At 40.1% G+C, this 27,636-nt stretch overlaps 1 protein-coding gene across 1 annotated transcript; it reads right to left on the bottom strand.

The window, feature by feature from the left end:
* Positions 1 to 1,652: 1,652 nt before the first annotated feature.
* LOC134670820 (WD repeat domain phosphoinositide-interacting protein 4-like) lies at positions 1,653 to 27,260 on the bottom strand. Its single transcript, XM_063528643.1, has 8 exons — positions 27,054 to 27,260; positions 25,207 to 25,281; positions 19,883 to 20,060; positions 7,153 to 7,324; positions 5,923 to 6,134; positions 3,693 to 3,853; positions 2,434 to 2,519; positions 1,653 to 1,858 (listed from the first exon to the last, which is right to left on the bottom strand). Exons 1-8 carry the CDS (start codon positions 27,106 to 27,108, stop codon positions 1,829 to 1,831), a joined length of 969 nt encoding a protein of 322 aa, XP_063384713.1. The 5' UTR covers positions 27,109 to 27,260; the 3' UTR covers positions 1,653 to 1,828.
* Positions 27,261 to 27,636: the final 376 nt, after the last annotated feature.

Raw genomic sequence — 27,636 nt, forward strand, 5'->3', positions numbered from 1 at the left:
TATTAAACAACTATATATAATATTTAGAATTGGTAGACACATTAATAATTTACAAGAATTTTATATTATAGTGTAACTTAAACTAGATATATTTACACAAAGATTATGGAATAAAATATTTAAAAAAATCTACTAGGTTACTGACATTCGTATAAAAATAAAGTAAATAAATGGACACAAATTGTTTAAGGGTCAATTAGATCCACCCTTGCGATAGGGTCCGATGTCGGGTCCGATGCCGGGTCCGATCAAGAGTAGTCTCCCGTTTCACGAAATATCAGCACATCGTTGTAACAGCAAAATGTAAAAAAAAAATTGCATGAACAGCGAGGAAATGCTGCCAGCATCTACGGCACCATTCCGCAGGGGGATAGTTTGTAATTATTTATTTTTAGATTTAGTTTTTAAGTTTTGTAGGTTAGTTATTTAATTATGTTTTAGGTATGACTTATGGTATTATTTTGTTTCTATTCTAGGTATGTATTATATTAAGTTTGTATGCACTAATAAATATTTAAAAAAATGTTCAAATGCAAAAATATCGAACATTGAACATATTTGGCAATAAGAATCAAAGTATTTTTACATGTCAAATATATTAAAGATGTTCTGGCATTTCATGAATCGAAAAACCTTTATTGATCAGGGCTATAACCGCGAAGATCGAATAAGTTCGTCAATTGCGGGCATTTTTCTCTGTCACTCTAATTCTTAGCAATTACGTCTTATTGAGAGTAAAAGAGAAAGATCCCCGCAATTTGCGAACTTCAGTTTACGCGGTAGGTCCCTGGCCCAACGTCGGCCCCGTTAGGGCCCCCCCACATCTAGCGTCTTTCGAGCGTCGGGGTCTGGTCAGCGCTATGGAAAATGACGTCGCTGCGCAGTTGCGTCGACGTTGCGTCGAGCAGTGGCCATAGAGTTGTAGACGCCGACGCTCGAAAGACGCTAGATGTGAGGGGGCCCTTAATGCTCTAGTTTCCTAGGACAGCGGTGCCGTCATATAGCGGCCATCTCCATACTAAATAATACGGCTAAATATGGATGTCGTAGTATTTGTATGGAGACAGCCGCTATATGACGGCACTGCTATCCTAGTTAACTAGAGCGTAAGATCGGTTTTCCTAGGATAGCGGTGCCGTCATATAGCGGCCATCTACATACTAAATAATACGGCTAAATATGGATGTCGTAGTATTTGTATGGAGACAGCCGCTATATGACGGCACTGCTATCCTAGTTAACTAGAGCGTAAGATCGGTTTTCCTAGGATAGCGGTGCCGTCATATAGCGGCCATCTACATACTAAATAATACGGCTAAATATGGATGTCGTAGTATTTGTATGGAGACAGCCGCTATATGACGGCACTGCTATCCTAGTTAACTAGAGCGTAAGATCGGTTTTCCTAGGATAGCGGTGCCGTCATATAGCGGCCATCTACATACTAAATAATACGGCTAAATATGGATGTCGTAGTATTTGTATGGAGACGGCCGCTATATGACGGCACTGCTATCCTAGTTAACTAGAGCGTAAGATCGGTTTTCCTAGGATAGCGGTGCCGTCATATAGCGGCCATCTACATACTAAATAATACGGCTAAATATGGATGTCGTAGTATTTGTATGGAGACGGCCGCTATATGACGGCACTGCTATCCTAGGAAACTAGAGCATAAGTTTGCATCTAATTGGCCAATTACTTATATAATTGCAAAGATTGCACACTTATCCGATTACCTTAAATTATGACACTTCCGGATTTACTTAGTCTGCGGTTTTCACTTCATATTTATAAACAGTTTTTGCCAAAAATATTGTAAATTGTATCATTGCAGGAACTCGTCATCATCGCCCACCTGAAAAAAAAACGGTCACGTTAAAAAAAACCGGTCAAGTGAGAGTCGGACTTGCCCACCGAGGGTTCCGTAAAAATTTAACCTATATTCTTATTCAGGGACGAATCATGCTTTTTTTTTTGTTTTTTTTTATTATGAATGGGAATGGGGTTTTTTTTATTATGGTGCTATCCCTCACTAATGTATGGCACAATCCCTTTCGGCTATTTAGGGTTGTCAGAATTCAACACATAATTTTATCTGTGGTCGTTCACGCAAAAGGACGTCAAGTGGTGCCAACCCTACTAATAGCTCGGAGCAATGCTGAGCCGAACGTAGCCGAGTTTACCCGAAGTCAAGGGTGTCGTCTTGGGTCGTCCCATTTGTTTATCATCAAATTCTTAAATTAGTCCTATTCTGCTTTCGTCACCCATTCCACATTCGTCACAATCGTCGGTGGCTTTCAATGTAGAATGCGTGACGAAAGCTGAATAAGACTAATTTAAGAAATTGACGAAAAACGAATGGGACGCCCCAAGACGATACCAAGCCAAGAGTGTCTCCACACTGTTATAACTTAGATATTAGTAACTTACTTGCATGAAGTACTCGAACTCGCTGCGATGGCAGCTGCCCTCGGCCGAGAATGTGAACTTGTGGAACGTGCCGTCTTCACATATCACTGGAATAAGTTTTTGGCAAAAATTTCATTTTTGGTACAAGCTTTTATCGCTGACTGTAGTACTTTTTTTACGACAGTCAACTAATACTCATCGAGACAATTCTAAGAACCCTTAACACAATTAGGTTGCGTTGTTTCATCACAGAGTTCCTATGGCCACCTCCGGTCTCCATCATCAGATCAGCTCGATGGTACCATAATATTGCATTGTCATCCGATTTATACATGCATGCAAAATTTCAGCTCAATCGGAAACCGGGAAGTGGATCAAATTTAACTTGCAAGATTTGATTACAGACCGACAGACAGACAACGGTCAGGTGAAACTAAATAAAAGCTTGTAAAAAGGAAGTTTCCTGGTCACTTCATCATTCCAGCAAGCATGGCTCCCTCCGGGATTTCGTCGCGTCGCTACAAGTGCAGTCAGCAGCAGAAGTTGCTAAGCGGGCGAGGTGTTCTAAATTACCTTGACACGCTCTTAATCTCTTAACAATAAAGTCGCGTTAATAACATTTTGAACACCTCGCCCGCTTAGCAACTTCTGCTGCTGACTGTACGCATGTAGCGGGACAGCTATAGGTATTTATGAGCGTGCGATAGAGGTAGGAAATGGCGAGTCAATGTGCGAAATTATTCTGGCTTTCTTACTTTTGATCTTATTGTTTATTATTTAAGTTGACAATTGTACCTTAAAGGCTCCTCTTCACGTTGGGCCAACGCCAACGAGGGACGCATTTATGCGTTAGAGGGAGCAAGTGAAATTGCTATTTCATTCTACCGCATGGCTGCTCGTCCCTCGCGCAGGCGCGCAACGGACCGGTTTGGAGCGCGGCGCTTGCAGCTTTAGGCGCGTATTATGTACACAATTCGTTGTCTAACAAAATCGATGTTTGACAGATAGGTAATCACGTTGTCCCTCTAATCCAGGTCTCTCCAAACCCCGGCCCGCGGGCCAAATATCAAAATATTATAGTATACTGAGACTCCAGTCAAACTAAATGTAGTTTTGTGGAGCATTGTATGTAACAAAAAAGTTGTAACTTCTAGTATAATAAATAATTCGGCCCGCCGACACCCAAAGCGTCCGGCCCGCGGGAGCCAGGCTCCAGGGGTTGAGCCCGGAGGCGCAATATGGCCCCCCGGTAAGCGGTCCCCCAGCCTGCAGACACTCACCGACGGCCTGGTCGTCGCCGGCGAAGGCGCAGAGCGCCCTGGTGTCGGGCGGTGCTGACGCGGCCGCCACATGCGCGTAGCCGCCGCGCGCCGCCCACACGTGCAGCGTGCCCGTGTCCGACACGCAGCACACCAGCGTGCCCCCGGGGTTGAACTTTATACTGAAATAGTAAATATGCGTTTTAATTTTTCATCATCCACTAGTCCATGCTGTTTATAAATATAATCGCACCGATAAAAGTCTGCATCGGATTTGATAGCCCACGCGGCGTAAGTGTTATGTATACGTCATAATTTCATAGAAGTTTGACTTTTAAAATGACACTTGCACCGCGTGGGCTATCAAAATCGCTGCAGACTTTTTACGGTCTGACTATAGCACTTACTTACATAGGTAATACATCATTGGGTACGTATGTGCTCTCATCTCAGTGACCCAAAGAGGATCCGGGCCTCTGACACAAGAGAGCGCCACTCTGCCCTATTCTGCGCCACTTCACACCACTTGGGTATTCCGAGGGCGGACAGGTCTTATAGAACTTCATCACTCCAGCGGTATCTGGGACGCCCAGATGGACGTTTTCCGCCTGAGTGCCCGTTGTTCATAAATAGAGATCATCAAAAATGTCTAAGAAGCTATTATTTTAGTTCATATTCATGTAATTGAAGAAATAAACCGGCCAAGTGAGAGGCGGAATCGCGCACGAAGGGTTCTGTAGGTACCATTACGCAAAAAAATCACGTTAGTTGTATGAGAGCTCCTCTTAAATATCTATTTTATTCTGTTTTTAGTATTTGTTATAGCAACAACAGAAATACATAATCTGTGAAAATTTCAACTGTCTAGCAATGACAGTTCATGAGATACAGCCTGGTGACAGACAGATGAACAGTGGAGTCTTACCCTATTATTCATAAACGTTTACTAAAGTTGACATGACAAGCCGATAATAATCGTTTGTCTCTTTCCATCATACCAATACGTCGGAAAGGAACAAACGATTATTATCGGCTTGCTAACTTTAGTAAAGGTATGAATAAAGGGGTTAATAGGGTGTTTCATTTTTCCGAATTTTCGATTTTCATCTGACTTTGATCAAATTCTTGTTCTAACTGATAAAGAAATATTATACGTTAAAAAAAATTAAAATCGGTCAACATTTAGAGGTTGCACATAATCAACAAAGATTTTTCAAATAACCAACGACTCTACATCGGAGGGTAGAACATGGTTTAAGCGGCTATCATCAAAGCGGAGAGTAGTGTGATACTGAACCTTCTACATACAGGGTGATTCAGGAGACGTGAGCAGGACTAACACTGCGCATTTAGTAAATTATAAGCAACTGTTTCGTATCAGTATCAGTGAGGTTAACGTAAATTTTCTAGTCTAGTTGAAAAAAAAAGTTTTTAATTTATTTACGACATGCATGGTTACCCTAGAATTAGAATACTAAATTACCGATATTCTGTGTCAAATTGAATGTCATCATTGTCATCACGGTCTGGTTACTTTTGAAAAGTCGTATCTCTCTCAAGTTTGACAGTTTATTTTCTTCGTAATCAAAATGCTGTCATTACGGTTAAAGAGGTTTTAAGTTTATTAATTAGGTTTTGGGGGGTGACCATGATTGTAGAGAATTAAATTTGCCCGTACCAAAAAGTAAAAAAATAAGAAAAAATGTGGTTGTTTCACCTAAATACGACGGTGATCGATTGATAATCAGTTAATGAGTGTGTAGGATTAGTCCTGCTCACGTCTCATGAATCACCCTGCATAAATAAATTTTAAAATTAGTAGTAAACTTGGATTTTTGTTACTCGATAAATGTTCTAATTAAGATTTTTCAGTTTTTCCACCTTTTTTCAAAGGAAAAGTGCTTTTATCATGTTGTAGGCGCAAAATTCAATTTTCTCATTCGATTTTAGTATCAGTTCATTATATTTTGTCATTTTAGAACATAGTTCATTTTCACGCATTGTATGGGGTTCTCACTCCACCTTTTCAACTTGTGCAACCTCTAAAAGTTATTCTATTCTTTTGAAAATTGAAATAGATTGTTATAGTTTTTAGGGTCGGGAGACTCCATTGGTGAGCAAAGTCACGAAAAGTTTTACAACTTTTTTTTCTCCATACAAAAGTGAATCACCCTAGGGGTTAATAATAATTGGGTTTTTAACCTTTAGGTAGCCCTAAAAAGCAAAAAAAGAAATCAAAACAGGTCCTTACCAATATACGTTAGCATAGTCCGAGCCCCGCCTCAGTTCGTGCAGCATTTGCTTCGACGCGGTGTCCCACAGCCGTATGATGGTGCCCCTCGCCGACGCCGTAGCCAGCTTCGCGCCGTTGGCCGAGAGACCTAGGCACACTAGCTCGCTCTGGTGGCAGCCTAGGACCGCTGGGGAACTCGACTGGGCACCTTTCACCGCCCGGGACACATCCTGGTAAAAAAAAATAGTAATGTTTTTCACGTCCAATTTACTAGTGTCATCATCATCCCTGTCCTAGCCGGTTTCGGCCTCGGCGACTGGGTATTCACTGGCTAGTGAGAGCGACGATCGTGAGCTCTCAGGTGGCTGACGTAGCCTCAAGTATAAATGTTGTTTGGCTCCTCGAACTGTCTTATAAATGTTGATTGGCACCTCAAATTAAACCATAAATGTTGTTTGGCACCTCAAACTGACTTAATAATGTGGTTTGGCTCCTCAAACTGTGTTATAAATGTTGATTGGCACCTCAAACTAAACCAAATGTTTTTTGGCACCTCAAACTGACTTATAAGTGTTGTTTGACTACTCAAACTGTCTTATAAATGTTGATTGGCACCTCAAACTAAACCATAAATATGTTTTTGGCACCTCAATCTGACTTATAAATGTTGTTTGGCACCTCAATCTGACTTATAAATGTTGTTTGGCACTTCAAACTGACTTATAAATATTTGTTGGCACCTCAGACTGAATGATAAATGTGGTTTGGTACCTCAAACTGTCTTAGGTACGTATTCCACGTGTCCAATTTCTTAGTCCAATGTCGTTGCGTCTCACTTCATCTAACAAAATGTTGAGACTCAAAAACACATTGAATCAAGAAATTGGACAGGTGGAACACCCGAATCCTACCCTTAAGTCCTATTTAGACGATGCGAGAACTCGCATACGAGTTTCATTACATTGCTGTTTTTGATCGGTCGGTTGAATTGGACGTATCACATAACTAATGTGACTAAAATCGCATGCGCGCGCCGTCAAAATCAGCCATTATGAACATTGCTTGGCACCTCAACTGATTCATAAATCTTGTTTGGCACCTCAACTGACTCATAAATGTTGCTTGGCATCTCAACTGACTCATAAATGTTGCTTGGCACCTCAACTGACTCATAAATGTTGCTTGGCATCTCAACTGACTCATAAATGTTGTTTGGCACCTCAAACTGTCTCCGGACTTATAGCTTACCAGCAACTGCGCTGAGCCTTTCCTCGGCGCAGGCGCAGCCAGCAACGCTGCCCCCGGCTCGGTGGCTAATGCGCACAAGGGCCGCGAGCCGGCTGGCGTCCGCACTAGCGCGACCCGTTGCAGCGACGGCAGAGACAGGACTTGTATACTCGAGGACAACACTACTGCCACTCTGAAAAAAACGTTTTGTATTTAATTACTTCACAAAATAGTTTGAAATGCCATCATTTTATCTTCACCAGCAGTTTTGCCAAATGATCCTTTCCGAGAGTAAATTTGTACGCCTTACGGCACAGCATATTGATACAACAGTATATAATATTAAGGCCGGATTCCACCAGTGTGCGGCACACGCATTTTTGTACTGAATATGCTTGTGCCGCACACTGGTGGAATCCCGCCTTTATAAGACCTGTAGTTAAGTACTATTTATACATGTTTTGGACAAATAAACGACTATTTTTTTTAAATATTTGAAGATATCCCTCGATATCTTCAGGATCCCGTCATGGAAATCCTGATTTAATGACAATGGGACCAACTGTGATTGTATAGGCATTTAAACACAAAAATGATATTCTAAATCGGTCGAGCCGTTTTCGGGATATAGGGAAACATACATAAAAACCGAACATTTGCGAGTTGGACTCGCTCACCGAGGGTTCCGTACTTTTGAAGTAGTATTTGTTGTTAAAACGGCAACAGAAATACATCATCTGTGAAATTTTCAACTGTCTGGCTATCACCGGTTCATGAGACACAGCCTGGTGACAGACAGACAGACGAACAGTGGAGTCTTAGTAATAGGGGCCGGTTTTTACCCTTTGGGTACGGAACCCTAAAAACCGACGAATTGAGAACCTTCACCATAAAAATCTTGAAGTTTGTTTAATATACAATGAGTATGTTAAACGCGCTGGTGGCCTAGCGGTAAGAGCGTGCGACTTGCAATCCGAAGGTCGCGGGTTCAAACCCCGGCTCGTACCAATGAGTTTTTCGGAACTTATGTACGAAATATCATTTGATATTTACCAGTCGCTTTTCGGTGAAGGAAAACATCGTGAGAAAACCTGCATACATCTGCGAAGAAATTCAAAGGTGTATGTGAAGTCCCCAATCCGCATTGGGCTAGCGTGGGGACTATAGCCCAAGCCCTCTCGCGCTCGAGAGGAGCCCTGTGCCCAGCAGTGGGACGTATATATTTTTTTATTTTTTATTATCTTTATTGGAGAAACAACAGAAGTAAGTACATAATAGTTAATGGTAAGTTATATAATTCAAAAGATGTGCACCTACCTCCTAAAACGCTCTCACTTAGAACTATACATAATATAGGTAAAGGTATGCTACAGTAAACTTAACTAAGCTAACGCACACTAGCGACAAGATGCAATGAAACCAGCTAAATATACAAAGAAATTATGTTGTCTCAGCTAGAATATCAAGAATTTGTTTTTGGAATCGTGCTCTGTTTGTGTTGAAAATGTCCACGGCCGTGAATAATTTATTGTAAGTATTGCAAAGGCGGCGCAAAGGTGCGCGGATCCCAGCGTTAGATGAACAAGTTGGGACGGCGAACAAGGCATTAGAGCGGGCGGTACTGCGTGAGGGGACCCTAAAGCAAATGTTGTCAAGCAGCTCTGAGCAGTCGTACCTGTCATGGCAGATGTTGTGGAGAACCATCATATCAGAACACATGCGCCTTGAGTCGAGGGAGGGTAGCTTATAATGTTTTAATAAATTACAATAGGACATGCGTTTGCCAGTTAAGCGTCTATGTGTAGCCCGCAAAAACTTTTTTTGGACCATTTCAATTGCGTTCGAATACTTGGAGTAAAATGGGTTCCACACAATTGATGCATATTCCAAATGCGGTCTAACAAGAGCTTTGTATAATAGAATGTACGTGGATGATTTTTTAAACACTTTTGCTGTTCTTAAGAGTGCTATTACATTTCGGGGTTGAGCGAGTTTAGGTATTTTACGCGCTGCGGCAGGCCGTGCGAGCTCAGTATTCCGATCCCTTCTACCACACTCGCACTACAATGATGGATTAAACATTCTTGATCCTTCGCGAAGCATATTGAAATCAACCATAACAACACTAACTGTACTTAACTTATAAAGTCCTAAAACTGTTATTTGGTAAGTACGAAAATACTAAATGCAGTGCAAATGTACATAGGGGCTGTTCATAAATTACGTCGTCTATTTTTGACCCCCCCATCCCTCAAATCATCCAAAAATCATGCTTCGGATGACTCTGTTTCCTCCTACGTCATGCTACCATCATCCGATGTCCATGACCCCCTCCCCCCCTCCTCCCATTTGAAACGACGTAATTTATGAATAGCCCCATACTCGTACTTATGAACGTATATTACTCGAAAGAAATTATAGGTACTCGCTTATTTACAAGAAACAAGTTACAAGAAACTGAAGATACACAGGGTCTGATGATGGAGCTGGAAGGTGGCCACGGGTACCAGTCTATCATGTAACTAAACCACTTCGTGTTTGGGCTCGTTTGATTCGTCTAAACAAGATCTTTGACACTGAAGATACACAGGGTCTGATGATGGAGCTGGAATAGGGAATGCAATACCGGGATACCAGGATCCCGAAATACCGGGATCCCGCATGCAATTTGCGGGATTAATCCCGCTCGTAAATTAAGCGGGATCCCGCGGGATTTGCGGGATCGAAGAGCGACGTGGTTCTTACGTGTTACTACAAGGAACACAGGCTCGGGCACGTGCCTACTGGCGAAAATTCTTCACGGAGCCTAAATGCATCTACGGAGGAAAGGGGCAATGACACGGAAGAGCATTTTACCCGAATTTGTCTATTTATTTCATCACACTTGCTCGTAAAAGGTGTTATTTTACGTAGGCGACGCGGTCCGTAAATCTTAAATTTGTACCCAGGGAATTTTGTTATGTAGGTACGTCCGAAATTAGGCAGATTTTTTATTGTTTTCCCTCTTTTTTCCTCACAGGTGTGATGAAAAACATTGTGTGTGCCACGAGTGGTACAGGACTTACGAAATCGCGTTAATTAAGCCTTTACACACGTTCTTAAATTCTTGATTACTGTCATTATACCGTATTCTTTTAATACAAAATGTACTATTTCTAATTTTAGTTTTCAACCTTCATATTTAGTACTAATTCGTAAAATTGTATACTAACTTGCGGGATCCCGCAAATACCGGGATCCCGCGGGACTTAAAATGGCAATCCCGCGGAATACCGGGATGGAGTTCCTCATGCGGGATTGCATTCCCTAAGCTGGAAGGTGGTCACGGGTACCAGTCTCTCATGTAACTAAACAATTTCGTGTTTGGGCTCGTTTGATTCGTCTCAACAAGATCTTTGACACAAGACAGTACTCAGGGTCTGATGATGGAGCTGGAAGGTGGTCACCATTACCAATCAACCATACAACTAAACCACATCGTGTTTAGGCTCGTTTTATTCATCTCAACAAGATCTTTGACACTATATAGGTGATACTCAGAGTCTGATGATGGAGCTGGAAGTTGGTTACCGGTACCAATCAACCATGCAACTAAACCACTTCATGTTTAGGCTCGTTTGACTAGTCTCAACAAGATCTTTGACACTAGGTGATACTCAGAGTCTGATGATGGAGCCGGAAGGTGGTCACCGGTACCAATCAACCATGCAACTAAACCACTTCATGTTTAGGCTCGTTTGATTAGTCTCAACAAGATCTTTGACACTAGGTGATACTCAGAGTCTGATGATGGAGCTGGAAGGTGGTCACCGGTACCAATCAACCATGCAACTAAACCACTTCGTGTTTAGGCTCGTTTGATTCGTCTCAACAAGATCTTTGACACTAGGTGATACTGATAAACCAAACACGAAGCCCAAACACGGAGCCCAAACACGAAGTGGTTCAGTTATGTGATAGACAGGTACCCGTCGCCACCTTCGAGCTCTATCATCAGATCCTGAGTACTTTCTTGTGTCAAAGATCTTGTTGAGATGAATAAAACGTGCCTAAACACGAAGTAGTTCAGTTACATGATAGACTGGTACCCATGGCCACCTTTCAGTTCCATAATCAAACCTTGTGTATCTTCAGTGTCAAAGATCTTGTTGAGACTAATCAAACGAGCCCAAACACGAAGTGGTTTAGTTGTATGGTTGATTGGTACCGGTGACCACCTTCCGGCTCCATCATCAGACCCTGAGTACTATCTTGTGTCAAAGATCTTGTTGAGACGAATCAAACGAGCCCAAACACGAATTGGTTTAGTTGCATGGTTGATTAGTACCGGTGACCACATTCCGGCTCCATCATCAGACCCTGAGTACTATCTTGTGTCAAAGATCTTGTTGAGACTAATCAAACGAGCCCAAACACGAAGTGGTTTAGTTGTATGGTTGATTGGTACCGGTGACCACCTTCCGGCTCCATCATCAGACCCTGAGTACTATCTTGTGTCAAAGATCTTGTTGAGACGAATAAAACGAGCCTAACCACGAAGTGGTTTCATTGCACGGTTGATTGGTACCGGTGACCACCTTCCGGCTCCATCATCAGACCCTGAGTACTATCTTGTGTCAAAGATCTTGTTGAGACGAATCAAACGAGCCCAAACACGAAGTGGTTTTGTTGCATGGTTGATTGGTACCGGTGACCACCTTCCGGCTCCATCATCAGACCCTGAGTATTATCTTGTGTCAAAGATCTTGTTGAGACGAATCAAACGAGCCCAAATACGAAATGGTTTAGTTGCATGGTTGATTAGTACCGGTGACCAAATTCCGGCTCCATCATCAGACCCTGAGTACTATCTTGTGTCAAAGATCTTGTTAAGACGAATAAAACGAGCCTAAACACGAAGTGGTTTAGTTGCATGGTTGATTGGTACCGGTGACCACCTTCCGGCTCCATCATCAGACCCTGAGTACTATCTTGTGTCAAAGATCTTGTTGAGACGAATAAAACGAGCCTAAACACGAAGTGGTTTAGTTGCATGGTTGATTGGTACTGGTGACCACCTTCCGGCTCCATCATCAGACCCTGAGTACTATCTTAAGTCAAAGATCTTGTTGAGCCGAATCAAACGAGCCCAAACACGAAGTGGTTTAGTTGCATGGTTGATTGGCACCGGTGACCACCTTTCGGCTCCATCATCAGACCCTGAGTACTATCTTGTGTCAAAGATCTTGTTGTGACGAATCAAACGAGCCCAAACACGAAGTGGTTTAGTTGCATGGTTGACTGGTACTGGTGACCACCTTCCGGCTCCATCATCAGACCCTGAGTCAAAGATCTTGTTGAGCCGAATCAAACGTGCCCAAACACGAAGTGGTTTAGTTGCATGGTTGATTGGTACCGGTGACCACCTTCCGGCTCCATCATCAGACCCTGAGTACTATCTTGAGTCAAATAAATACATATAGAATGTCAGGTCGTTTCAAATATTTTTAATCCTGTCCGGTAGTTTATTAAACTGTACCATTATAAATTATAATACTATAAAAACAGTGCTAGGATCAAAGTCTCTCGTTGCGGTTTACACGCACACAGTATAGCGTTTTACACGGCGCCCGCCGCACACAATGATAAAAAACCTCGTCGTCGCCGTTGAAAATGTGCGGAGCCGACCGACACACGTCCTGCCTGTACAAGCTCTGCCGCGGCACTGAGCTGGTGAGCGCGCGTCATCGGTAATATAGAGTAGTTTTCAAAAAATTGCCAAAAAATTATAGTAGAATTTCATAAACACTAATGTATACCAACAGTATAAGCAAACGTTGCAGATTGCTTGAGTATGAAAATGACTTCGATATTAAGTAGATTTTCGTAGAAATTGACACTTGTTTCGGAGAGAAAATTGAGTTCGTTTTACTTTGATTTTCTCTTTCTCAAAGGTATGTAGGAAAAATATCGTTTGATATGCTTAAAGTACAGGGTATTAGTAATACAAAATAGCCAGGTTTAGCAGAGAAAACTTCTCAACATTTCCAAATAAAAGCTTGCCGTTCAGTGCTTCACGCGGTTTTTCGGAAACGACCATCAGAAAAAAATTCATTACTTATTTAATAAGTCCTTTTTCTAATATTTACAACGATATTTAAAAAGATAAGAAGACGCTTTTACTGGAACAAGTACTCATTGTTTCTAATAAGGAGCACAAAGTCCTGAATTTCGTCGACTAGTATCATCAATTTTGCATTATTTCGACTTTTCTTGTAAGAGCGCTCTTAATACAAATCCTAACATTTGATATGCTTTAGAGATAATTCGTTCAATGTGACTGTTAAAATCAAGTTTATTGTCAAATAATATACCTAAGTCACGTACAGACGATACTTTTGTAATGGCCGTATTGCCAATTCTAAATTCAGTGTCAATAGCCCTTTTTTTATTTTTAGTAAAACACATGTGCAAACATTTATCACCCGCTAATTGCAGTTTATTCTTATGACAGTACGAGGTAAAATTGTTGATATCATCTTGAATTAAGTGAATGTCATCACGAGATTTAACTGATTTAAATATCTTTAGGTCGTCTGCAAACATTAGAATACTACAGTTCTTAAAACACTCTTTAATGTCATTTATAAAAATAATGTACAACAAGGGACCCAAAATAGAACCCTGTATTACCCCAGAAGATACCGTTGTGAGGTTAGACCTAAACCCATTCAAGGCAATGACTTGGGTTCTGTTAGAGAGGTACGACATAAACCAACGTAGGAGGTTTCCCCGAATGCCATTGTAAGCCAATTTTTCTAAAAGCAGTAAATGGTCCACCTTGTCAAAAGCCTTTCTGAAATCGGTGAATATCACGTCAACCTGTATTCTTTTATCCATAGATTCAAATAGGTAGTTTGTGTAAAGTGTAAGATTAGTGATTGTAGATTTACCTTTCATGAAACCATGCTGCTCTGGTATTATAGCATTAACAAGCGAGGGATACAAAAGGTCATGTATTAAACTCTCAAATACTTTAGGGATGCAAGATTGCACAGATATAGGTCGATAATTGGTTATATCTGCGCGTGACCCATTTTTGTGAATTGGTGTAACATTAGAAGTTTTCCACTGCTCGGGAAAGACACCTAAACTCAGGCATGGATTAGTAAGCGCCTTAGCAGAGTTTTTAACAAGTATAGGGCTAATTTTGTCAGGCCCGATTCCCTTATTCGTATCGACGTTTGCGAGTTTCTTAAAAAGATCAGATTTCTTAATATATAAGTTTGATAAGTTAGGTGCTCCCTCACGCTGTGGTAGGTTTGTCAGAACTTCATGGTTAATGTCACCCTTCGGTTCAAATACAGAGAAAAAGAACTTGGAGAATAGATCTACAATTTGTTTAGGCGTCGATGCGGATTCACTCTCATAGAACATAGTCTCAGGGTAGCTAGACAGACTTTTTCTTTGGGATGCCACATAGGACCAGAATGCCTTGATATTATGTTTTAAAGACTTTTCCGTGTTGACAGTAAAGGTATTAAAAGATTCCAACATTAATGTTTTGCAGCGAGTGCGAAGAAGCGAGTACTCCCGATAATCAGCAAGCGAATGATAGATCTTCCATTTGCGCCATAATTTGGTTTTCCTATTTAAAGTACTAATAAGTGCATGGGAGAACCATTTTGGATATTTAGAATTTTTTAAATGTTTAAGTGGAATTAATTTATCTATAATATCAAACAACAAATTGTAGAATCGCCCTACCGCTTGGTCCGGTTGTAAGTTACGAAATTCATCTTCCCAATTTACCTTATTCAATTCATGTGCTATAACGGAGTAATCAGCCTTTTCGTAGTTATATTTTCGGATACGGTTGACGGAAAGTGGTCGAGGACAATTAAGGTTCATGGTAAATACTATAGGCGGGTGATGCCTATCGATATTAGAGAGTTCAATATCGGGCTCAGTAATAACGCCCTCCTGGCTACAAAATAGTAAATCTAAAATCCTGTCATTCGTATTGCGGAACCTGTTAAATTGTTTAAGGCCCAGTATACTACTAGATCCTAGAACGAGCCCCCCTATCTGACACAAGACACCATTCGACGGCACAAGTTCCCGCGAGCCCGGCCGGTCCACCCAATCAATAGTAGGTATATTAAAATCACCCACAATACAAATATCAAAACCACTGTAGCTATCGTTAATTTTTGTAATTTTATCACAGTAATCTTTATAGATGCAATAAGGTGTTTTTGGTGGAATGTAAACGCAGTTAATTATTAATTTAGATTGTTGACTAATTAAGGTAATAAAAATATCTTCAATATTTTTTGACTCCCATTTTGGGACACGTGATACCCTTAGGGATGATTTTACCGCTATAAGAACGCCACCGCCATCCTTTTTCGCCGTCCCGACCAAGTCCCTATCGCGCCGAAATACATTGTAATTAGTATTACAAAATATTTCCGCGCTGTGTATCCCCGGCCGTAACCATGTTTCTGTTAAAATTATAATATCGTAATCACACTGTAGAATATTTAGACGCAAATCAGATATTTTCGATTTTAAACCACCACAGTTCTGATAGTATAATATTAAATTATTAGGCCCCGACACAATTGACACAGAAAAATCCAACTCGATGTCGTTGACGAACAATGAAAACAATACGATTACTTAATACGCAGCCTTTAAACACAAAAAATATAGTATGCATAATCGGGTTTAAAATTAATGTAAAGATAACGTTACAAATTGCTATTGTGGTGTAGATAAGAGGTTTTATAGTTATTTGCGTCTTAGCCATTCGCGTTACATTATGGGTATGGTTACACAATAAATCAGTATGAATATGCATCCGGAATATGTTAATATTAAATAATAGAGATTGCACCCGTTTGGTAAATGTTATCACATTGTACACATTATAGGTTAGTATACAAATCTTAGCCGTTATGTTGTTATACTTATTATCGTCCTTAAAAAAAGGTGTATTGTAGCGAGACGACAAAGAATGCCTGATAACTGTTGCAAGTGAGACAATCTTAAATAAAAACAAAATGTACAACCCAATAGAATGTTTACAAAATCCTCATAGCTTGTCCAGGTCGGCGTCACAGCGGATACGTCTAACTTTCGTGTTATCAGCTTTCCTGACAAGAATGGCACCATTTTTTATAGGCTGAGATGATGATGATGATGATGATGTTAAACGCTATTGTGCATAATGTGCATGTGTTATCTATCTTAACTGAATTAAAAGTTCATTTGACTCAGGTGGAGTGATCCATGAATAATATGCATGACTTAAGCGTTGATAAGTCCGTATAGTCTGAAAGTGTTTATTCTACTTATAAGTACCTAACTATTATTACAATAGTAATGAACAGTACACTTTAGAGCAATGAAAACGGGTCGCTTAGTACAGACATGTATGTCTAAAGTTACTAGATTTCATTGGTTTTGAGTGTACGCAATCCACACGTGCTGTGGACATCCGAGTGTTCAGTGATAACAATAAAATAACAATAGAAATGATAGTAACATTAGTAACACGTTTATCTATGAATCTGTTTCAAAATATACTCTCGACTGTAGCCGTCATCAAAAATATATGTACTAGTTACGGGCTCGAAAACATGTAAACACGCACTATAAGTACTAGGTATAACACCATGACCGCGGATTTCCAGTTGCCATACGATCCTGACATACCTCGTTCTCTTCATAGCATTCCTCATACACGCTCGCCGGATTATGATATGTTATGATATTTATTGGTAAATATTTACATTTACAAGTCATCTTATTTACAATTATCTTACATATAACATTACAAAACATTACAATTAATAATAAAATTTTATTAAATATAAGCCATTTCTAGTAGGACGGTTTTTAGTTTGCGGACAAATATTGCTTGCATCGCTAGAAGCTTGCTTAATTTCATCGTCGAGTATGTTGTACAGTCTGATTCCCATTACATGCATAGATTAGGGTGCTCTTGACCTGGCCTTTCTTAAGGATAAACAATTTAGTTATAATATTATATTGTATTGAGACTACTAGGTTATTCGGCTAAGGTCTCCTTATCTTATCGACGCTTTACGATGAACCGTGAGCGATGTGTGTGAATGATCAATTTACTTGCAGAAATGCAATGCAATGCAATTTGCTTGAAAATACCGGCGACCGACGTTACAGTTGGCGTGCAGTTCCCATACAAATTGCAGTCGGATTGCAGTCCGTCTGTACCGGCCCTATATAATTGGCGTAGAATCTTTCAATGTGACCACGACTGCTCTGCCTTGAGTATATAACTCGACAAATAACTCCCTAGGTCTCAAACAACGCAGTAAAAAATGCCAAAATCATCATAAAGTCATCATTATCATTCTAGCCTTCAGTCGCCCACTGCTGGGCATAGGCCTTTCTTCGTGTACGCCACCTTATCCCTGGATGAGTACTAGTAGCATACACAGCAGTGGCGGAGCGTCCATATTATAGAACTCGATTCCCATCGGCATGTCTGATATTCAGGCTCCTGGGCCGTTTTCTTTAAACTTATGAAGAAAAGCAAGGCAACTTAGCTACGGGTTGCCTGCGAACGATCTAGACGCGCCGCCACTGGTACAGAGCGTAGGACAGGTCCTGGGCTAGTCTCATCCAAAGAACCCCGCGATTTTCCGAATGTCATCCACCCAACGAGCCAACGGACGCCAGGCGCTTCTTTCATCCGAAAGCGCAAGCGAAGCTAAACTCATCATCATATCAGCCCTTTATCGCCCACTGCTAAACTAAATTATAGTTCGTTTTTTTAGCATTAGAAAGAACTTGGAAGAAGGTAAGCAATTTTGACATGTCTTTTAATTCAAAAACGCTTTTTAATAATCGGTAACTATTACTTATGAAAGCCTCCTCCTCCTCCTCTAAGCAAGCCTTATGAAAGCAGAAGAATATAAATGATCGTATTAGATTCATAAATGTTACATATTTGCCGTAACTTATTTTTAAAATGTGTTCACATCAGGGCTCGGAAACCGGTTTTTGCTCCATACAAAAATACCGGTATTATTACGTTCTTTTTCGTTCTTTGGTTTATTATTTCTTTTTTAATTGGACAATCTGATAACACAAATTCGTTACCTAAATACATGATCCAGTCTTACGTAAAGAGCATAAAATAATTGGAAATATTGGTCTATTTGGCGGTTTTTTAAAAATACCGGTTCCGAGCCCTGGTTCACATCACATCAAGATTGTTTACCTTATTTCTAATGCTAAAAAAACGAACTATAAACTACTTAAGCTTAATTAAGCTTGAAGCTAAACTAGTAAACTTAAAATACTAAATGAGTATTTGAGACAAGGCATCTCTGTTACTATAACTGTTTAGTAATATAATGATTCCTTGTCTCAACACAGGCAAAGTAAATCGAAGGCCATTTGAAGGCCTGCTACGATTCCGTCTAGATTAGGCGTTTCAAACCTCCGAGTATGCATTTTGCATATAAAATAGACATTTGAAACGTGTAAGTAGGTATAATATTAACACAGGCCAAATATACTTATACATAATATACATAAGATATATTTGAGTAATTCTAAATAATTCAGAAAGTTATTTAAGGACTCTACGTTTTAACAATACTGTGTTATGGCTCCTCTACACGATGGGCCAGCGCCAGCCACTCCAAGGGACGCATTTATGCGTTAGAGGGAGCAAGTGATATTGCTATCTCATTCTACCGCATGGCTGCGTCCCTGGGAGTGGCCGGCGCTGGCCCATCGTGTAGAGGAGCCATTAAACAAATAACAATATAATAAATGTTCGTATTAAGTAAACCGTTTTCATTTCTCTCGGGTGTACAGGCTTTGCAAACAGCAATCTGGATCAGTCAACGTTTGGGTAACGAAAACGAATGATGTTTATCCGGAAATATGTATTTATATAACAATGCGCTATTTTGTAGCCGCTAATAATTTCATCATGCAAATTATAATCCCCGCTACCAATGCCAAATACGTATATTTTGAGGATTTGTATCACTACGCATCACGCAATGCGGCGTAGCTGACATAATTTATAATTTTAGATACGGTACTTAATTACCTACATATTATATGGTGGCTTCGATAAAGGTGGTCGTGGGTTCGTCGATTCGAACTCCGGTACGCAAATCAATACAACAACACAACAATAAATAGAAATCTCGACTTGGCTCGCCTCTCTACGAGGCATCATGAGTCAGTGGTCACCAAGTTGCGGACTGCAAAACTGCCAATTCAGTCCGCGTAAAGCGGAGGACTGGCTACGGCCCTCTGGTCAAAAATGTTACCACCAGAAAACACTCACTTGTCTCGACGCGCTCGTATCGCCCGTATTGGCGACTTAAAGAGCACCTCGGCTCGGAACGTCCTTTGCTGGTCGTCCAGCAACAGCAGCGCGCATGGCCACCTCGCCTTGACCACCAGCAGCCAGTTGGTTCGAAACACTCTCGCAGAGGGACACCTCGTCGATCTCTGCCTAGAAATAGGCTACAGATCTAGTAACACTCACTTGTCTCGACGCGCTCGTATCGCCCGTATTGGCGACTTGAAGAGCACCTCGGCCCGGAACGCCCTTTGCTGGTCGTCCAGAAACAGCAGCGCGCATGGCCGCCTCGCCTTGACCACTAGCAGCCAGATGGTTCGAAACACTCTCGCAGAGGGACACCTCGTCGATCTCTGCCTAGAAATAGGCTACAAATCTAGTAACACTCACTTGTCTCGACGCGCTCGTATCGCCCGTATCGGCGACTTGAAGAGCACCTCGGCCCGGAACGCCCTTTGCTGGTCGTCCAGCAAGAGCAGCGCGCATGGCCGCCTCGCTTTGACCACTAGGAGCCAGTTGGTGCGAAACACCATCTCGCAGAGGGACACCTCGCCGAGCTCTTCTTTGCCTAGAAATAAACCAAAAACCCAGAATAAATAATAGTTCTAGGTAGACACTCTCTAACAAAACACGTCTATTACGACAGATATGACCGCAAGGTGGCGCAAGCGCGAGCAGGCGTCCGTTCCGTAAGTAGCGGGGCGCGGCAACAACTACTGCTAGACACCAAAATTGGTGTGGGCCGCATGTACCTACTTGTAGCGACGCGACGAAATCGCGGAGTGAGCCACGCCTGCCATAGATCAAAAGTAAGGACAGAGTACTTAACGCTTAAAATATTCGAAGTACATATATAAAAGGGACGCCATTACTTAGAGAATCTTAAAAGCTTCTGGTTTGACGATCATACCTATACATACCACTTCAGTCAAATCTGGATAACATGGTGGACAAATAAAGATCAATACAGATTGGCAAAATGGAAACGAATACCTACACCTTTAAAGCGTCATTTGATGATTCAACTGTGTAATAGCAAAATATTACGTAGGTTAGAATTGACGCATTTATTAAAAACAAACAATCATGATAAAGATAACATATTTATTGATTTATCTTCACGATTTTCGCTCAATCGTGTAACCAAATAGGACCTTTTTTACAAGCTTTTTATAAACTTGCAATGTACCTAAGTATGCATCATGTAAGTATGTACGGGATGGTACGGGTCAAATCTTGCAAGTTAAATTTGACCCACTTCTCAACTTCCAATGAAGCTGAAAAGCCTGAAAATGTGCATACATAGATATGTAAGTCGGGTGAAATATATGGTACCATCGAGCTGATCTGATGATGGAAATATGAGGTGATAGGAACTCTGTGATAAAACAACGCAACCTAATTGTGTTTGGGGTTTTTAGAATTATCTTGATGAGTATTAGTTACCTGTGGAAAAAAAAGTACAGTCAGCGACAAAAGCTTGTACCAAACATGAAATTTTTGCCACAAACTTATTCCTTTATTATAAAAAATTGTAATGTCAGCCGTCTTTGTAGCTGACTGTACAAATATCTTGCATTGCCTTGCCCTGAATACTTAGAATAAAAAGCCGTGTCAGAAATTAGCCAAGTGTCAACGACCGACTATATTTAGCTTGGCACAGATATTTTGAATGAAGTTTTATCTACGCGAGTATCTGCGCATTGGATCTGTTAATCACGCAACGAATTCGGTGGTTGTATTGTTAACTTTGTAGACCTTTGTGCTCAGCAATTGTGTAGCTTAACTTCAAACTCGGGTAAATCCATTGGACCCTCTCAGCAAATATCTACCCTATTACGTTTTCTTAATACCAAAATCGCATAATCTGACACATGGATTTACCCGAGTTTGAAGTTAAGCGACTCAATTGGCCTAATATAAAATATAAAAAATATGCATACCAATCTAACGTTACGTTGCGATAGTGAGGAAGCTGTCAGTAAAGAGGACATGACATTTGGGCCACCATTTTGTTATCAAGTTCATTTCTGTTTGACAGTATGCTGTATTCAGTGTGTGCTACTCCTCATCCACATACGCATAGCCTACATATATAAGCGCATGTAAGTGTTACTTAAGAATATACCCATACATGGCGACCCTGCCAGTGCAGCCTTGTGCTGCACGTAGGGTTGCCATATGGAAGGATTAAATGTCCTGATAAAAATCCGGACATCACCCTAAAAATCCGGACATTTCTTGTAGCAGAGATTTGGCGTAGCTTGAACGACGCCCCGGCGGCGCGCTGCTCTCTGCGGTGTACTGTATCGTGGATCTACTTTTCCCTTTCTCTTCGCCCGATCCCGTAGCCCCCTCCCCGGGCGCGCATTTTATTTTTATAAGGTCATTCCTAAAAATCCGGACACATGCCAAGTCAGGCCGCAATCCGGACAAGGGGTCAAAAATTCGGACGTATGGCAACCCTAGCTGCACGCGCCCTGCGCCAGCCAGAACATCTTTCTTATCTTGATTACAGTAATTTATTTAGATCAGCAATCGATTATATCAGGGAATAATACCTAAATAAATAGAGAGAGAGAGAGAGAGAGAGAGAGAGAGAGATTAACTCTTTTTAATGTTTACTACTTGCAGTTTTTATATCTTATTACAAGGTGATAAGGTCTAACATGGTTACGTATCATCATCATCTTAGGCCTTTTCGTCTATATCAGACGATTTATGGTGTAACACCGTTTTTGATGGCTGAATAGACCGATGCGAGATCGACATGGTTACGTAATACGTATAGTCACCTGCAATAATAGGTTACACAAAGAAGGCCGCATAAATATCTGACACGATCTTATTTGTACAGCCATAAGAGCTCGTCACATATTTTTGCGGCTTTCGAAGAGTAACATATTATTGCAGGTGACTGCATACGTAGTAAATAAAATCTCTAGACATACCGGTCAATGTGACCTAAGTCCATTTGCATTAAACGTTACTTCGACTAATGAAGTTGTATCTTTTTATAGACAATACTTAATGCAGCAAAAGATAATCAATAATGTATGTCAAAAGAAATCAATAATGTATTTTTCAATAGTAACAGACATACAGCGTGTTTTTTTTTTTTAACGTTTATCCACAATCCGAACGAGCTTCATCTACACGCTGTGAGGTGAAATAGGCTGCCTATCCACAAATAGGAATCAGAACCCCATACATTTACGAGGTTTAAAAAGTTCATTACCACCTACAATCGCCTGCGCTCGCGGTGTTACACCCTTAGGGCGATACTCGTTTGAAGGTAGCCAGGCAGGCGCTCGGTTGCAAGGATTAAGGCATTTTTTTCTTAACTGGAACACCGCGAGGGCAAGCGATTCTACATAATATATAGTCTGTCAAGTCATTTCCGTCAGTAGAAAAAAGCGCCATATTTTTAAAAAATAGGCGCGAAGTGTCGTAGAATATTGAATTCGCGCCTTTTTCTACGACAAAGTTCTTTGACAGACTATTTTCTCCATAAAGTATGGCAGAACGTCAAGCACCCTGTATTATCTATTTTAGTTTTAAACTATTGACGTCGAATATATGCGTCAAGCGATTTAAAATGGAGATTATGCACACCACAACACAATTCCATCGGTAAACACCTACTCAATAGTCATAATAATTGTAAAAGAAAAACATTGCACAAACATTGAGCCGAATCGCTTGATGGTAAGCAATTACTGTCGCCGTGGACACCTACAACACCAGAGGAGTCGCAAGTTCCAGAATCGATTGTTTTGATTTTAAATTTAAAAACAAATTGTACGTCGAGTGACTTTTGCTGGTGACTGTACCACAGAATAAATAATAGTACCTACTACCGCACAGAAAGGACACTTCCTACAAAGCCGAAGTTTGACAGCGGTTCAGGGTCGAACCATGCTATCCTTTTCTAATATATGGCACTATCCCTTTCGGCTATTTAGGGTTGTCAAAATTAGAGTGGTTATCATTATCTGTGGTCGTTCACAAGGACGCCAAGTGGTACCAACCCTAATAATTGTTCGGAGCAATGCTGAGCCGAACGAAGCCGATTTCGACCGAAGTGAGGAGTGTCTCCCCACTGACTGTACTTTAGTTAATTATCTTAGGGCTGTCTTTCCACTGAGGCGGAGGTGAGCGGAGATGAGGATCCGCCGGATCATAACCACTGCTATTGGTAGATTCCCGCACGTCTCCGCCTCAGTGGAAAGGTAACCTAAGATTTGGTTCCGAACTAACCTAGTATCTACAAAAAAAAAAACATACTAAAGTCGGACAAAAAATAAGTCTACAGCGGATTTGATAGCCCACGCTGTGCAAGTGTCATTTATACGTCATAATTTCATAGAAGTTTGACGTTTCACTGCGTGGGATATCAAATCCGCTGCAGACTATTCTTGGTCTGACTTTATCCGAGTTAAATTGGTATCAGGAAGTTCTTGAATTTATTATTAACACGACTGACAAAGATCTTGTGGTAAATTCATTTGATACCAAAAGGATAGAATGATTTAATTTCCATTTTCGGTATTGATTCTTATTCATATACCCTTAAGGTCGAATTTAGATAAGCTTTACAAATAATGAAGAGTTTTCCTCAAAATGAGTCATTTCGCGAGTGATGCATGACCCTAAGTAACCCCTTTTACAGTTATGATACTTATGATTTTAAAACTAAAAACAGAAAGATACTCGTACCTACAATAAAGGTTAACAATGCAACTGATATAGTCTCTTCAGCCATTGGAGGAGCGTTGACATTTTAATGACCCGCAACCCACCCCTTCGCATGGGTTACACAAAACCTTAAATCATACACCTACACCTTCCTCAAGAATCACTCCATTGAAAGATTTTTTGGCTCTGTCAATAAAATTTTGGAAAAAAGCTTTTGTAAGGGCCTCTGGACATGTAATTAGAGGAGAAGACAAATGGGATAAATCAGCAACACTATGGTACCAAAGAGAGGACAAGAGAAACAGAGGGAAACCTTTCAGAAAATGGGAGGATGATCTGGTAAAAACAGCTGGCAAAACCTGGAACAGACTGGCACAGAAGAGAGAAGATTGGAAAGTGTTGGGGGGAGGCCTTTGCCAAAGGGCACACAGAATAATTACCAATGGAAAATAATTAAACAAACGATATGTCATATATTCTGATATAAGGCTATAAAATAAAAAAATAAAAGGGCCTCTGGAACTCAAGTTAAATTAATTATATGTGATAAAATCCGTTTAATTTGACTTGTTACAAAAACAGGCAAACTGATTGGAGATGGTTGGTTATAACTAAAGTATAAGGGAATTTTCATTTAACTTGTACAAGTTAAGTGCGACTTAAGTCGTGTTTCAGTAACGTTTAACCGTTACATTCCTGACAAAATGTATGGGATTTGACATTGACCGTCAGTTTTGTAACACTATTAAGTAAATATAAAACTTTAAATTAGCTTACAAATAATAATACAAACTATCTCTAAACTAAATAAACTTAAAATAAAAAGCCTATAAATAAAAAACGTCCCCCAAGTCACTGCCGATGGGCAGTGTGCCCAGAAGGCTGGCCGCATTGCCACGTTGTATGGCAATACTTATGCGTTGAGCAAAATACTGGCCAGCCCTCTGGTTTCCTGCGTTTTGTAACGATTGCTAACCGGCCTTTAAAGGTGTTCAATTAAGTGCCCATAGACTTACTGTAATGTGCTTTCTCCACGAGCGGTTCCACATTGTAGACGCGCAGGCCTGATGTGAGGCAGCAAGTGAAGCAGCCTGCAAAGCAAGTTATATAATTAGAGTGACAGCAAAGTCACATACGTATCATCATCATCATTATCTCAGCCATAAAATGTCCACTACAGAACATAGGCCTCCATACATATAATCACGCCTATTTCCCGGAGGGGTAGGCAGAGAACATGGATTTCCACTTGTTATGATCCTAACATACGAGTGTGTACTGTCTCTTCCGAAAATCGTTTTTTCCATATTGATATTTTTGCCATTCGCAATTTTTACCATTTTACTTTTTCTCGATCGTATCCTTTTCCGAAATCATATTTAACCATTCGCATATTTTCCCATTATTTTAATTTTCCAATATCTTAATATTCTAATAGGTTTTCTAACCATTCGCATAATTTCCCACTATATTTTATTTGTCTACAATCACGGAATAGATAGGTGCGACGACGAGCGAAGCGAGGAGGAGTGTGTTAGGTGAACTGCGAGCAAAACAGTGCGCCAGAACCGACTAATTATATTGTACGATATTGATTTACAAAAAGAAGTTATTTTTTAATGAGTCTCTCGTATATTATAATAAGAATACATATCCAAATTATGCGAATGGTTAGAAAACATATTAGGAAAATAAGCTACTGGAAAATAAAATTAATGGGAAAATATGCGAATGGTTAGAAATGCTTCCGGAAAAGGATGCGATCGAGAAAAAGTAAAATGGTAAAAATTGCGAATGACAAATATATCAATATGGAAAAGACGATTTTCGGAAGAGACAGTACACACTCTAACATACCTCTTTCGTTTTCTTCACTTTCATAACATTCCCCATTCACGCAAAGCCAAACCCTACTAATATTATAAATGCGAAAGTCACTCTATCATTCTATTACCTCTTCATGCTTAAACTACTGAACCAATTTAGAAATTTTGTATGGAAATAGTTTGAGGCCCGGGAAAGGACAGATAGTATTTATCAATCATCATCATTTTATGCAGAAAAGGTTACGGGCAAAGCTAGTAAACTATAAACCTCACAAGCTCCAACAACCTCATAGTTTTCAGGAAACTCCATAAGACAAAACAGAATCAGTTATTTGCTAAAATTTAATTATGGCATATGGATGGCGTATTCCAAGTCGGTTGTTGTATGTATCCAAAAATATTAATATTTTAATTAAACTGTTAGTTACTTCGTTTTATAACTGTAGTCCAAAAAAAATTGAAAAACTTTCAAACACTTTATTTGTAAACACTGTAAGTGGCAACATATGGCACGCTAAGTTATAATTTATAATAGCAAATTAATATTAGTCTCACAGGATATAAAACTGGAATAAATATCTATGTGTCATAGAACACAATGAAATAAATTAACCTTGATTCATCTAACGCGTTTAGCGCGCTCTAACTTGGCTCTAACCTCATAAGGAACCTAAACAAAAATACATAACAATAGTTCCTTGACGTAAGTAAAGTACGTAAACAAAGATAGTTTACAGACAAGTGTGTACCTAGTGTGTAACAAACTTCAAAACAATAGTGGAGGAAGCAAATGCGCGTGGGTAACTAAAAATAAAAACACGTGGAGTGTATGATGTAGATTCTGTAGATAAAGCGTGGCGTAGCGTTTGCACCCAAATATCATCTCAAACTTCAAGATGTATCGTGTTAGACCACGTTTTAGGACACACTTAAAACATTCACACACCCATCACGCACCGACATATCACCAGGACATTCAAATAACTGCATTAAAGAACAAAGAAGGTGATCGAACTAGGAAGTGTCACTTCACAAACCTTGGTCCTGGTTAAACCCCAGGCTAGTTATCCCGCTGCCACTCCGCCGCGCCATTGCTCTTTGACAATGAATTTATCATAAACATCGAGTTTTTTTATCAGTGGACATTTTCACACGAATAATTTAATACGCACATTTATTATGTACATGTTCCCTGTGTGTGATACACAGCTGATTTGATGACTGATGACAGAAAAACATCGCGGTGTTTAAAGCGTGAAAAAATGTGTGGCAGATTAAAGTTGCCAGTGTAAGAATAAAAATCCATAAAAAAATTGAAGAAGTTCGAACACATAAATTTTGTGTAAAAACAGTGACATTGATTGTCATTACAAAAAAAATATAAAACTTCAAAAATGTTGTCGTCTTCCCTATTCGAAGAAATTATCACACAGATCAAGTTTTTGGCCTCAAAACTCGTTCTAAATTATGTAGGGTGCTACTTAGCAAATATAGTATTAATAAACCTGAAAAAAATTAACTTATTTATATAAGGTAAGTATTGTTATAATGGTTTTCACAAGCCGTTTGTTTCGCTAGTTTGTCTTATTATGACGTAAGTAGCTAGTTTTTTTCTTCTAC

This window comes from Cydia fagiglandana, chromosome 14 (genome assembly GCF_963556715.1).
Source record: "Cydia fagiglandana chromosome 14, ilCydFagi1.1, whole genome shotgun sequence".
Lineage (NCBI taxonomy): Eukaryota > Metazoa > Arthropoda > Insecta > Lepidoptera > Tortricidae > Cydia > Cydia fagiglandana.